This window comes from Leucoraja erinacea, chromosome 10, assembly GCF_028641065.1.
Source record: "Leucoraja erinacea ecotype New England chromosome 10, Leri_hhj_1, whole genome shotgun sequence".
Classification (NCBI taxonomy): Eukaryota; Metazoa; Chordata; class Chondrichthyes; order Rajiformes; family Rajidae; genus Leucoraja; species Leucoraja erinaceus.
Window position 1 is genome coordinate 53,929,663 of NC_073386.1, and position 13,918 is coordinate 53,943,580.

The 13,918-nt window shown below is 43.9% G+C and overlaps 1 protein-coding gene across 1 annotated transcript in view; it reads right to left on the reverse strand.

Annotated features, from left to right (window-relative positions):
• The window catches only part of kcnt2 (potassium channel, subfamily T, member 2), a 311,774-nt gene that overhangs the window by 66,379 nt on the left and 231,477 nt on the right, over nt 1–13,918 (reverse strand). Inside the window, 1 exon segment of the mRNA XM_055641239.1 lies at nt 2,745–3,051. Within this exon segment, the coding sequence (XP_055497214.1) occupies nt 2,745–3,051 (307 nt within the window).

The following is a 13,918-nucleotide window of genomic DNA, read 5'->3' on the forward strand; positions in this document are numbered from 1 at the left end:
GGCAATGTGCGAGAGATCACCTTTGGCCATTACTAAGATTAATTTAACACTGGAACTGGTACCATTAGTGTTCTCTAGGACTTTGCTGACAACTTTGATTGAGGTAGATAGGGTATACAGTATCTGCATTGAATGTTAAGTCCAATCTATTCACTGTCAACATGGAGCAAGAGATGATTGTTTATGGTTCAGTTACCAGTTAAATATCCTGCTCAATTTGTCATTCCATTGGAAAGATAGTTTTCCATTAATATTAGTATTTTCACTTACCTGTCTTACAACATCGATAATTCATTATTTGATGTAATATTTGCAGCAAGTAATAGTTCACCATTTCTTCAAATTGTAAATAAATTGGACAGATTGATTGAAAGATACAGCATGGAAACATGTCCCATGGCCCACCGAGTCCATGCCGACCATCGATCACCCGTTTACACCATCCCACTTTCTCATCCGATTCCTACACAGTAGCGGCAGTTTGCAGAAGGCCAAATAACATATCAATCCGCATGTCTTTGGGATGTGGGAGGAAAGTGGAGCACTCGGAGGTAACCCACGTGGTCACAAGGAGAATGTGCAAACTCCACACAGACAGCACCTGAGGTCAGTCTCAAACCCAGGTTGCTGGTCCTGTAAGGCAGCTGCTCTACCAGCCTATAATCTCAATACTTCCAGAACCTTGCTTTCTAGAGTAACTGATCGATATCAAACAGAACACTAACAAGACTCTTCGCTCAGAATTCCAGATTCCTACGGCCCTGTCCAACGGTACGAGTTCATTCCAAGAGCTCTCCTGAGTTAAAAAAAAAATCAAACTCATGGTAAGCACGGTGAAAGAACATAGTGGGTACGTCGGAGCCCGGGGACGTCTTTTAGCGGCTATTGACGCTAACGACAGGTACTCGGGAAGACTCACTAATGGCAGGTAAGCTCAGGAAGACTCGTGAAGATTTTTCAACATGTTGAAAAATGTCCACAAGAGCCCCGAGTACCGACGAGTGGCCATTACTGTAAATCTCCGAGTTCGAATCAGGGCAAACTCGGGAGAGCTCTTGGAATGAACTCGTACCGTGGGACAGGGCCAAAGAGTTACAAATGGAAGTCTTGGAATTATTTTTTCCACAGTCATCCAATGAGCCTCACTGAAGTATATGCAAATATATCAAGTCTGCTCGTGGCCACAACAGTCTCCAACCAAAATTGCAAGAAATTGCATGGAATTGTGGACATAGCCCAGGCCATCAGGCAAACCGACCTTCCTTCTATTGACTGCATCTACACCCAAATTGCCTCAGCAAGGCTACCAGCATAATCAAGGACCAGTCTCAACCCATTTGCTCCTCCTATCACAAAATTGCTGGAGAAACTCAGCGGGTGATGCTGCAATTTTGTGTACCTTCGATCTTCCAGCATCTGCAGTTCCTTCTTGAATACTCCTCCTATCAGGTGTGTGAAAACGCACACTTCCAGATTCAGGGATACTTTCTTGCCAGCTGTTATCAGGCAACTGAACCATCCTCTCACCAACTAGAGAGTAATCCTGATCTCCCATCTACCTCATTGGAGACCGTTACACTATCTTTAATCGGACTTTACCTTGCACTAAACCTTGTTCCCTTTATCCTGTATCTGTACACTGTGGATAGCTTGATTGTAATCACATATAGTCTTTCCGCTGACTGGATGGCACGCAAAAAAAAAAGTTTTTCACTGTACCTCGGTACACGTGACAATAAAGTAATCGCAACTGGACTCACTGTCCAAGATCAACAATATCCACTTGACTAATGGCCTTGATGAGCTGCCTTCATGACTGGCAATACAGAGATACTGTAGGTGGAACAGCAGGTGGCCAGTTTGATTCGGGATCAAATCTACTCAAACTGATGGGATAATGTAGCCATGCGGAACAAGCCAGTAATTCAACAGGGAAAAATAAAACCTTCATCTCCAGATTATGTTGCACACACCACTTGATACCAAGTCTGTATCAGTGCCTTCAACGTTATGTATTTCTTAACTCATCCTTTTGTGGTAGATTGAAATATTATTCTTCAACATTCCTTGGTATGTATACTATGCTGAAGGTTATATTATATACACAAGGATATTACAAGCCGGCCTAATGTAATTGCAGTAATAGATTATTAAAACACTAGTAAAGGGTATAATGTTTAACCCTGCAGGGAATTAGCTGGTTACATGCAAAGTCATCACAAATGGGAAGAGGTACATAAAGAAACCTTGAAACACATACTTATAAACCAATGTTTGACCATGATACCACAAAGCATGAAAACAAAGCACTGTGCAGGGGATAAAGTGCCACGGTAACTCAATGGATCATTTAGTGCAAAGATAATAACATTGAAGTCTGCTTCTGTAACATCTGCCCGATGGGGGCGGTGAGAGAACATTTTCACCTTGTTCTATATAAAATAAACAGGTGGAAAAGGCAGGAACATGGGGATGAGAGGGAAATGCAGATCACTCATGATTGAATGGCAGAGTAGGCTCGATCAGCCGAATGGTCTAATTCTGCTCCAATGCAGGTACTTTCACAACGTTTAAGAGACATTTATTCAGGTACATGGATAGAATCGATTGAGAGAGATATCATGTACAGGTGGGATTAATGTAGATGGGGCATGTTGGTTGGTGTAGGCAGGTGGGGTAGAAGGGCTTGTTCCCACACCCTATGACTTCACATCCTATGAATGTATGTAGCCAGCAAGCCTTACCGTAATCGGCCGTTGAAAGGCCCAGGTGCTTCATGCGAGTCTTCACCAGTTCAGCCAGCTCTTGCCTCTCTGACCTTTTGCACAAGGTCATGCGCTGACAATTAATCCTGTCCATTATCTTGTTGGAGTGTTTCGGTGCCTTCCTGCTCAGTCGCCTCGCCCACTGCATGCTCTTACGCCTCAGCATGGGATGATCCGATTGGTCACTGGACGTTGAGTTGCGGTGGTAGTGGCTGCTGCGGTAACCCGCGTGCTCTTTGCCATCTTTAGCATCTTCCCAGTCCTCGATACTAATGGACACTTGCGACTGGAAGAGAACCAATGTTACATAGAATCATAGAAGATAGGTGCAGGTGCAGGTCATTTGGCCCTTCGAGCCAGTCATTGGGATCATGGCTGATCATCCACAATCAGTAACCCGTGCCTGCCTTCTCCCCATATCCATTGATTCCGCTAGCCCCAGGGCTCTATCTAACTCTCTTTTAAAGCCATCCAATGAATTGCCCTCTGCTGCCTTCTGTGGCAGAGAATTCCACAAATTCACAACTGTCTGGGTGAAAAGGTTTTTTCTCATCCTAGTTTTAAATGGCCTCCCCTTTATTCTTAAGCTGTGGCCCCTGGTTCTGGACTTCCCCAACATTGGGAACATTTTTCCTGCCTCTACCTTGCCCAGTCCTTCTATATTCGAAGAGTGAGTCACAGAAACAAGGAATTGCTAATGCTGGTTTACAAAAGAAAGACACACAAAGTGCTGGAGTAATTCAGCGGGTTAGGCAGCATCACCAGAGAACATGGATAGCATAGGTTTAGAGAAATAAGTGTAGGAGGCTGAGGGGTGATCTTGGTTCCACTAAGATGCAGTACAGAAGGCCACAGGAGATCCTTCTTCCCTGTGGCTAGCAAACTGTACAGCCCCCCCTTCTGTTGTGGGGTGGACTGACTCCCCTCAGCAGGAGAGCACCTATCAGTTGCCAGACTTAGTCCTGCCCCCACCTCACCTCCAGGTTTCTCTCCCCCCACACCACAATCAGTCTGAAGAAGGGTCCCGACTCGAAACGTCACCTATTTTTGTTATGGACTCCTTCAAAATATATTCTTGAATGAATATCGCATAATCAGCTTTCAGATAACATTGACAGCTTGTGACGTTAGATCTTAATTTCAAATGCAGACTAAATAAATGGTTATTGTTACAAATATGACAATAAACATCTATTCAACACTTTCTGTTCAATTGTTCATCAAAGCTAATATACATGCCACAGTTGATAGAAGGCAGCATTTGAAAATATGTAACAAAATATAGTAAGTATAGGCTCTAATCATATCTATCTTTCATTCTTTATCATATTTCGACAACTTTATTTACACAAATACCTCTTTCATATTTCCACTCACGCAACACCATTTTAACTTTTGTAAGACAGAGAAGTCTTATTCCCTTATTGAGATTCACTTATTCACATCAAACTTTAGTTCCGTTTAGTTTCGAGATACATCGTGGAAACAGGCCCTTTGCTCCACCCACCTGCGACCACACATTGACTGGTTCTATCCTACACACTAGGGAAAATTTACAGGTCAATTAACCTACAAATCTGCACGTCTTTAGGATGTGGGAAGAAACCGGAGCACCCGGAGAAAACCACAGGTCACAGGGGGAGTGTGCAAACTCCACACAGACAGTATCTGTAGTCGGGATCGAACCTGGGTCTCTGGCGCTGGAGGCAGCAACTCTGGAGTTATTCGACATAATTGGCTTCTTGGCTTATTTGATTAGGCATTTAATTACTTAAAAATAAACTATAGGGAAGATAACAAATCAAATGTTTTGTTGACAGCACAGGAACAGGCCCTTCAGCCCACAATATCCATCATACACAATGGCCAAGAAAAAAAATCTCTGGTTGCACATGATCCATATCCCACCACCACCCACAGCAGCGCGTTCCAGGCATCCACTACTCTGTGCAAAAGAACTTCCTCCACACATCTCCTTTTAACTTTGTCCCTCTCACCTTCTACCTCGCCCTCTCATCCCTGTCATTTCCACCCTGGGGGAAAAAAGTTCTGACTATCCATCCTATCCATTCCTCTTATAGTTTTATATACTTGCATTGGTTCTATGCCTAGGCTCCCGCACTTCAGAGAAAACAATCCATATTTGTCTAATGTTTCCTTTTGGCTAATGCCCTTCACTCTGGGCAGCATTTGCAACGCAAATGCAACATCCCTCTGGCTCCAGAATCACAGGGATATAGACTTTAGACCACTCCAGAGATACAGCATGGAAAAACAGGGTGCACATTCGATCTACCGAGTCCAAGCCAACCAGTGATCACCCTGTACGCTAGCACTGTCTTACACACTAGGGACAATTTTACCAAAGGCAATGACTCACTGAACTTTTTTTCTTCTTTATTATATTGTTTCCAGTGTACTATATTTACATATTCTGTTGTGCTGCTGCAAGTAAGAATTGCATTGTCTGGGATATATGACAATAAAACACTCGACACCTGTTGTTTGCCGTTCTACAGCCTAACTCCCTTGTCGTTTTCCCTGCAATGTTAATCTTCTGGAATGACACTCAAGTCTCCAGTTCTTCTTGTCAACAAGTGAGTCATCTGATGAGTCAGAGCTTTGCTGGATGCTGCTCCCACAGTGTTTCCACAGAGCTGTTGCAAGGTGGAAATGTCCAAGACTTGAGGGCTTAGCTTTTAAGGTGAGAGGGGCAAAGTTTAAAGGATACTAGACCAAGTGGGCCCTGTCACACCAGAGGCCTGGTCCCTCAGCGCAACCCGTTCCCCAACGCAATATTCCACCACTCACCCATAGCTAACAACTGAGCAGGGAGGGGCTGCTCATTTTGCCTTATGCACCCTCCCTCATTTTTAAACTTAAAAAAAAATGCATTTGTACTTGCTAGGGCTAGCAGGACTCGGTGTACTGTGACTTTAAAAAAATGCATTTGCACTTGCTAGGGCTAGCAGGACTCGGTGTACTTAGATAGCAACAATTCCATTGTGACGTTACAGGTGTAAGCACAGGGAATAAGCAGTTATTTTTTTCCAAGTTTCTTCAGATTTTTGAACACTTTGATTAATAACGAGAAATAATGCATTAATTTTTTCAGATAAGGTGATATTTGACCACAGGCTAAATCTCTACAGGAATATGTAAAAGTTTTACCGTTAGCGCATCGTTTTTTTTAGAATTTGTGATTGCACAGGACATATAAATACACATATCCACATATAAGATCAGAGTTTTATGGTTATAAGGATAAGGATGTGTATGCAGGGCAAGGTTATTATTGCACAGAGATGGCGGGTGCTGGAATATTTAAGATGATAGACCCAAAATGTTGGAGTAACTCAGCAGGACAGGCAGCATTCTGGAGAAAAGGAATAGGTAGCGTTTCAGGTCGAGACGGTTCTTCAGACAGGAATATTTAGTTTAGTTTATTGTCACGCATACCAGGGTACAGTGAGAATCGTTTTTGTTGCGTGCTATACAGTCAGTGGAAAGACGGGGTGGGAGATTGCAACCTTCACGTGGTCCGCCCCGTTTCGATGAATGCAATCAACCTGGTGTGCACAATCAAGTAAGATCAAACAGAACAAGTTGTCCTACAACTTTAGGCTGTGCACGCCATACGCAAGAAGAAGAAGAAGCAGTGGAAAGACTACACACAATTACAATCAGGCTGCCCACAGTGTACTGATACAGGATAAAGGGAATAACGTTTAGTGCAAAAAGTCAAGTCTTGTAAAGTACGATTATAGATAGTCCAACAGTCTCCAATGAGTTTGATGGGAGATAAGGTCAACTCACCAGTTGGTGATAAATGGTTGAGTTGCCTGATGACAGCTGGGAAGAGACTGTCACAGAATCTGGAGGGTTTGTATCTCTTGCCTGATGGGATGTGAGAGTGCTGCCAGGAGTGGTGGTGGAGGTCGATATGATTGTGGTGTTTACACAGCGTTTAGATTGGCACATGCAGGGATATGCAGGGGATGGACAGATATTGATCATGTGCAGGCAGAGGATGTTGATTTATAATCGTGTTCGGCACAGACTTTGTGGGCCGAAGGGCCTGTTGCTGTGCTGTACTGTTCTGTGTTCTGCTAAAAGCGTTCAGTAGCGGAAAACGTCCCCGCTTCCTTCCTTCATGCATTTGAGGTAGTTCAGACATACAATGTCAGTGGAAACAGGCTTTCAACCCACCAAGTCCGTGCCAACCACTGATCATCCATTCACACTAGTTCTTTGTTATTCCACTTTCTCATCTTAGACAGGGTGCACAATGGGGCAGCGGTAGAGTTGCTTCATTACAGTGGCAAAGACACATGTTTGAACCTGACTACGGGTGCTGTCTGTAAGGATTTTATACGTTCTCCCCGTAACCGCATGAGTTTCCTATGGGTGCTCTGGCTTCTTCCCACAGTCGAGAGCCACGCAGGTCAGTAGGTTAATTGGCTTCTGTATTTGTCTCCAGTGAGTAGGGTAAGACTAGTGTATAGGGTGATCGCTGGTCGACGCGGACTCGGTGGGCCAAAGGGCTGTAACAACTAACAACACACTAGTTCTGTGTGATCCCATTATGTCCCATACAACACCATGCCTTGGACCCACTCCCTGTAACCATGGTATTTGACTGGTCTGCTCGAGTCTCTAGCCACTGGCAACCTCAAAGTGGTACCCTGAATGAAGTGGTCATATTGAGGTTTTTGTTGGCATTTTGTGCAGTACTATTTGTAACTTGCCCTTCAGCAGTTCTCGTTAAAATTTATTTGTGCCTTGCTGCATGCAGGGATGAACACGTTCATTTGCTGAAGAATTGTGAATGGAATTTCGAATCATGAACAGATATCCCCTATTTACAACTAGATGAATGGAAGGCTATTCATTTTTAAATCTAGCTCTGTGCGGCACCATTTCATCATGCATTTCCATGCCTATTAGAATCTCCAGCACAAGTAATCTTGTTAACAGTGTTGCCAAACAATAAGAATCATTCTCATTGTTGATACACAAGAGACTACAGATGCTGGAATTTTGAGTAAAATACAAAGGAACTCAATGGGTCAGGCAGCATCTGTGGAGCAAAATGTGCAGACAATGTTTGGGATCGAAACCCTTCTTCAGATTGAGAGTTTTGAGTTCCTTTTATACGTCCCGGATTTTTTGGCATGAGCACTAACTATTATTTAATTTTGTTAACAGAACTATTCGATGGATAGATTGATCAAATGATGGAAACAGGCCCTTCAGCCCACACCGACCTCCCAGTCAAACTAGTTCTATGTTATTCCACTTTCTCATCCACTCCCTACACACTAGGGGCAACTTACAGAGGGCCAATTAACCTACAAACCTGCACGCCTTTGGGATATGGGAGGAAACCGGAGCACCCGTAGGAAACCCACGCGCTCACAGGGAGAATGTACAAACTCCACACAGACAGCACCCGAGGTCAGGATTGAACCCGGGTCTCTGGCGCAATGAGGCAGCGCCTCTACCAGTTGTGCTACTGCGCCTTTACAAATTTAATCAATCTGTCCTGATGAATTATAATCAGCCTGATACAAGGATTTGAGAATTACTGAACCCTTTTAAATCTGGAGTGGAAATACACAAGCTATATGCAGAGACCCTCACACAAAACAAACACATTCTCCCGTAAATGCAAAGGTCTTTCAACGATTGAATCTTTTTTTGCTAGCTTGAACTAACCTTCAAGGCTCATCTATTCCTGTTACACTTAATTATACTTTCAGCGCACTGTCCAATGTGTGGATGATATTGGTCAGACCAGATGCGTGCAGTCATGTGAAGCCAGGCGTCACGACATGGAGACACCACAAAGCACAGAATTGCCTGTGCAGAGCTTGTATACCCATCCGAATGGCATGCTCCATATTGGTCCAGTCATCTCAGTAACTGTGCAGGGTAGTCCTCATTAAAATGACAGTTCACAGATTGTTTCCCCAGCCAGTGGTTCCCATATTCCCAGTAATTGGCCATGTACATTTTAATGTAAGTGTGAGAGCCTGAGGAATTGTCTCCTTTTGTTTATTGTCACACGCACCGATGTGTACCTGACAAATATTTTATTGTTAGAGACATAGAGTTTTAATGCATGGAAACAGGCCCTCAGCCCAACGCCCACACCAATCAACATGCCCCTATCTACATTAGTCCCACATGCCCATGCTTGGTCCACATCCCTTTAAACCGGTCATATCCTAACCTGTACCTGTCCAAATGTCTTTAAAACCAGCCTCAACTACCTCATCTGGCAGCTCGTTCCATACACCCACCACCTTTTGTGTAAAAAAGTTACCCCACAGGTTCCTATTAAATCTTTCCCCCCTCACCTTAAACGCACATCCTCCAGTTCTCGATCTCCCCCCCCCGACTCTGGGCAAAGGACCCATTCATACATTCTATTCCTCTCATGATTTTATAAACCTTTATAAGATCACCCCTCGGCCTCCTGCGTTCCAAGGAATAAAGTCCTATCCTGCCCAATCCCTTCCTGTAGCTCAGGCCCTCGAGTTCTGGCAACATCCTCATAAACACCCTTGTTGCATGCTGTCCAGTCAGCAGAAAGACTATGCATGATTATATGAGAGATGAGCTTGGATTTTATTATTAGCTCATGGATTGTGTAGACCAGAGGTAATCCTACGATACCTTGCTCAGCCATTGCTTTCCTTGCAAAGGCAATGTGTTACTTTCTACAATGTGTTCCACAGTGTTGTTGAATAGCAAGCAAAGTGCCAATCGAGCAAATCTCTTTTATCCTAGATGCTGGCTGACAGGCAGTTACTCCAACATTTTGTATCTATCTTTGGTGCAAACAGCATCTGCAGTTCCTTCCTACATTCTTTACCCTACACACCAATTACAAAACATGGCATTTTCTTCACAGTACCATACAAAAGATAAGAGTCATGTTTGAAACACCCCATAAGCTAGGGTACTGTCCGATTAACCTCTACACCATTGCGGACATTGGACTGTGGAACTGATCGCGACAATGCTGAGAACTATATCCTGTACTCTGCATCTTCCCCTTTGGTCTAGCTATTGTACTTGAGTTTGACGATTGAATTTAGGGCTTAGTATTTTCTGTGCTGATTGGATATCGTGTGAAACAAAGTTTGTTCCTTGTATTTCTGTACAGGTGACAATAATAAACCTCAACCTATTTGCAGAATTGAGTGATTGAATGGATGGAAAACCTTAGCTGGAAAACATGCCTTTTTACAAATAGTGCAAGTTTAGTCTTACTTTAGAGATCCAGTATGGAAACAGGCCCTTCGGCCCACCCAGGCCATGACAACCATTGATCACCCGTTCACACAAGTTCCATGTTATCCCATTTTCTCACTACACAGTGAGAGGCCAATTATCCTACAAACCTGCATCTTAAGGATGTGACAAGGAACCGGAACACCCAGAGGAAACCCACGTGATCACAGGGCGAACATGCAAACTCAGCACAGGTAGCATCTGAAACAGGATCGATCCCGGGTCTCTGGTGCTGGGAGCCAGCGGCTCTACCCGCTGCACCACCGTGCTGTTCAGCAGATTTAGCGATGCATTTAGAAACGAGGAATGCAGATACTGGTTTACACAAAAAAGACACAAAGCGCTGGAGTAACTGAGCGGGTCAGACAGCATCTCTGAAGAACATTGATAGGTGATGTTTTGGATCAGAACCCTCCTTTTGAACCTTAGCTTTTGGAAGGACCATTCAGAAGCCTGATAACAGAGTGGGAAGAAGCTGACCTGAAATGACACCTCTCCATTTTATCCAGGGATACCGCCTGACCCACTGAGTTACTCCAGCACTGTGTCTTTTCTTGCAAACCAGCATTTGCAGATACTTGTGTCTACAATCTACCTGTTCACAAAGGGTCTATGTGTTGTCCCAAACTCATGGCGTAATATTCTTGGGTTTTCATTACCCAGGTAGGTACATGGTCCACTGGCAATAGTGATGGGCATTAAATGCTACAGCACCCATATTAGTGAATGATGAATAAATATGAAGACACAAAGGGCTGGAATAACAGCAGCTCAAGCAGCATCTCTGGGGATCATTTCAACCCTATCCATATCATTTCAACCCCAAAACATCCCCTAACCTTTTTCTCCAGAGATGCTGCTTGACCTGCTGAGTTACTCCAGCACTTTGACTTTTTTTTTTTTAAAACAGATCGGCATCTGCAGTTCCTTGCTTGTATGTTTTGTGAAGATCATGTTATGCCTTTTTTTTTGATAAAAGACGTAGTCTGACTGAATTGATTCTTTGAGTCAATTATTTTGAAGAACTGCCTCTGTAGTACAAGAAACTGTCACAGCATCCTTTCAACTGCTTGTCAAATCTTGCACTATTCTCCTTTCTTTGGCTAATGGTTGCAGAAAAGGGCTTTCCACAATCAATGAACACTTCAAACGTGGCACAAATATAGCACTTTACTGAAGACGACAAAAAAAAAATTAAAAAACGAAAATCTGTGAAAGTGAAAAGACTGAAGTAAAAAAAAGCTACAATTTAGGAAGAAAGCTTTTTTTTTTCCACACACCAGATATTTGTCTTGAACGCTGGCCCTGTCTCCAATGCTTCTTACAAGCTTCTACAGGTGCAACGTAGAAAGCATACGGGTTGCATTACAGTTGGTTTCGGAACAGCTCTGCCCAAGACTACAAGAAACTGCAGAGTTGTGAATGAATCTCAGACCATCACACAGGCTAGACTTCTCACTATCGACTCCATCTGCACTTCACGCTGCCTCGGAGAAGCAGCCAACTTGGTCAAAGGCTTGTGCCACCCCAATCATTCCTTCTTCCCCCTCCCGCCCAGTAAAAGATATCGAAGCTTGAAAGTGCGCACCACCAGACTCCCTCGGTTATCAGGCTTCTGAATGGTTCTACCATAGGTCAGGGGGCTGTCCAATTCACTTCAACTCCATCGAGGATGTTGGACTTTGTCTATGGAACTGATCGCGACCATGCTGAGAACTATATTCTGCACTTTGTGTCTTTCCTTTTGCTCTACCTATTGTACTCGAGTTTGACTTGACGATACAATAATAAACCTAAAACCAAGAACAAATGGCAAAACTACCTCTTCTCAAAACTCCAATGTTGAAACATTCTCCAACTCGCTCACGAACAGAGTTCCTCATTCAGCTTTGAATTCAGCAAGCATGGGTCAGCTTGATTTGAACTGTTCTCACAGTGCCGATTGAAACAGACTTGTTCAGGCTTAGCTGAACGCTTGAGATATGGCGTCTCAAGCAATGCTGCTGTACTAAGAGTTTCCCATTCAAAACCATGACAGGGCAGCACAGTGGCGCAGCTGGGACACGGGTTCAGCCCTGACCTGGGGTGCTGTCTGGGTGTGAAGTTTGCACATTCTCCCTGTGACCGCGTGGGTTTCCTCCGGGTGCTCCGGTTTCCTCCCACATACCAAAGACGTGGGGGTGTGTTGGTTAATGGGCCTCTGTAAATTGCCACTAGTGTGTATGGAGTGGATGAGAAAGTGAGATAACATAGAACTAGTGTGAGCGGGTGATCGATGGTCAGCCTCAAGGGCCTGTTACCATACATAGACACAAAATATTGGAGTAATTCAACCAGACAGACAGCATCCCTGGAGAAACGTAATCAGTTATGTTTTGGGTCGAGACCCTTCTTCAGACTGAGAAATCTGAAGAAGGGTCTTGACCCGAAACATCACCTATTCCTTTTCCCCAGAGATGTTGCCTGAACCTCTGAGTTACTCCAGCATTTTGTGTCTATCTTCGGTGTGAACTAGCATCTGCAGTTCTTTCCTACACAAGCTTGCTATCATGCAGTATGTAACAAAGAAAAACTAATGCTAAAAAGTAAATTAAAAGCAAAGACCTTTCATAAAAAAGAATCACTTACCACCACAATCATGAGGAAATCAGTGCCTCACAGGGAAGGCTAAATAAATGTACTATCAAGGACAAAATCCGATTTGTGTTAACTTCTGACATGTGCAACAGATTTACATTATAATAAGAAGACACCAATTGTGCTATATGGAGCAGTGATCTGGCCCATGAAAAACTCTCCTTGCCATGGTTAGTCCAATTGATTGGTAATGAAAAGCAGCTGTCAGTAATCATTCTCATCGTCATTTGAAGTTTAGAATTAAATGCACTGGCTGCATCAAATCTGACAGGGATTCTACACTTAGCAAAACTTAAGGGGCCTATAATTAGGAATCACTTAAAAGTTAAGGAAGAAGCAAGCAAAGAAAAAAAGTTGAATTTTGAAGATGAATGACGCTGGCGTCTTATAACAGGCAGAACGGATTTGCAATGACTGGTGACAACTGCAGGTGCTGGAACCTTGAGCACAACACACAAAGTGCTGGAGGAACTCAATGGGTCAGATAGCACGTGTGGAGGGGAATGGACAAACAACGGGTCGGGAACCTTCTTCAGACTAGTTGTAGTAGGTGGGGAAGCTGGAAAAGAGAGAGGGGGCGGGACACAGCCTGGTGAGTGATAGGTGGGTATAGGTGGCAGGGTTGATGGGTGGAGTAAGTGATAAGGAGGTGACAAAGAGACATGAGGGCTTTACATTTCACTCCTCCTCTTCTCTCCTTATCTGACACCCTTAGGACATATTTTCTAACCTTTGTCACTTACTCCAACCGTCTACCAATCAAACCCCTCTCACCTGCATCTGTATCCAAGAATAACCAGGCTTTGTAGAATTAAGGATCTGCAGATACAGGTTTACGCAAAGTGCTGGAGTAACTCAGTGGGTCAGGCATCTGCAAATTGTGGACGCAGCCCAGACCATCACACGAACCAACCTCACTTATATTGACTCCATTTATACCTCACGCTGCCTCGGCAAGGCCAGCAGCATAATCAAGGACGAGTCGCACCCTGGCCACTCCCTCTTCTCTCCTCTCACATCAGGCAAAAGGTATAGAAGTGTGAAAATGCACACCTCCAGATTCAGGGACAATTTCTTCCCACCTGTTATCAGGCAACTGAATCATCCTACTGCAACCAGAGAACAGTCCTGAATCTATCTACCTCATTGGTGACCCTCGGACTATCTTTGATCGGACTTTGTTAGCTTTACCTTGCACTAAACATTATTCCCTT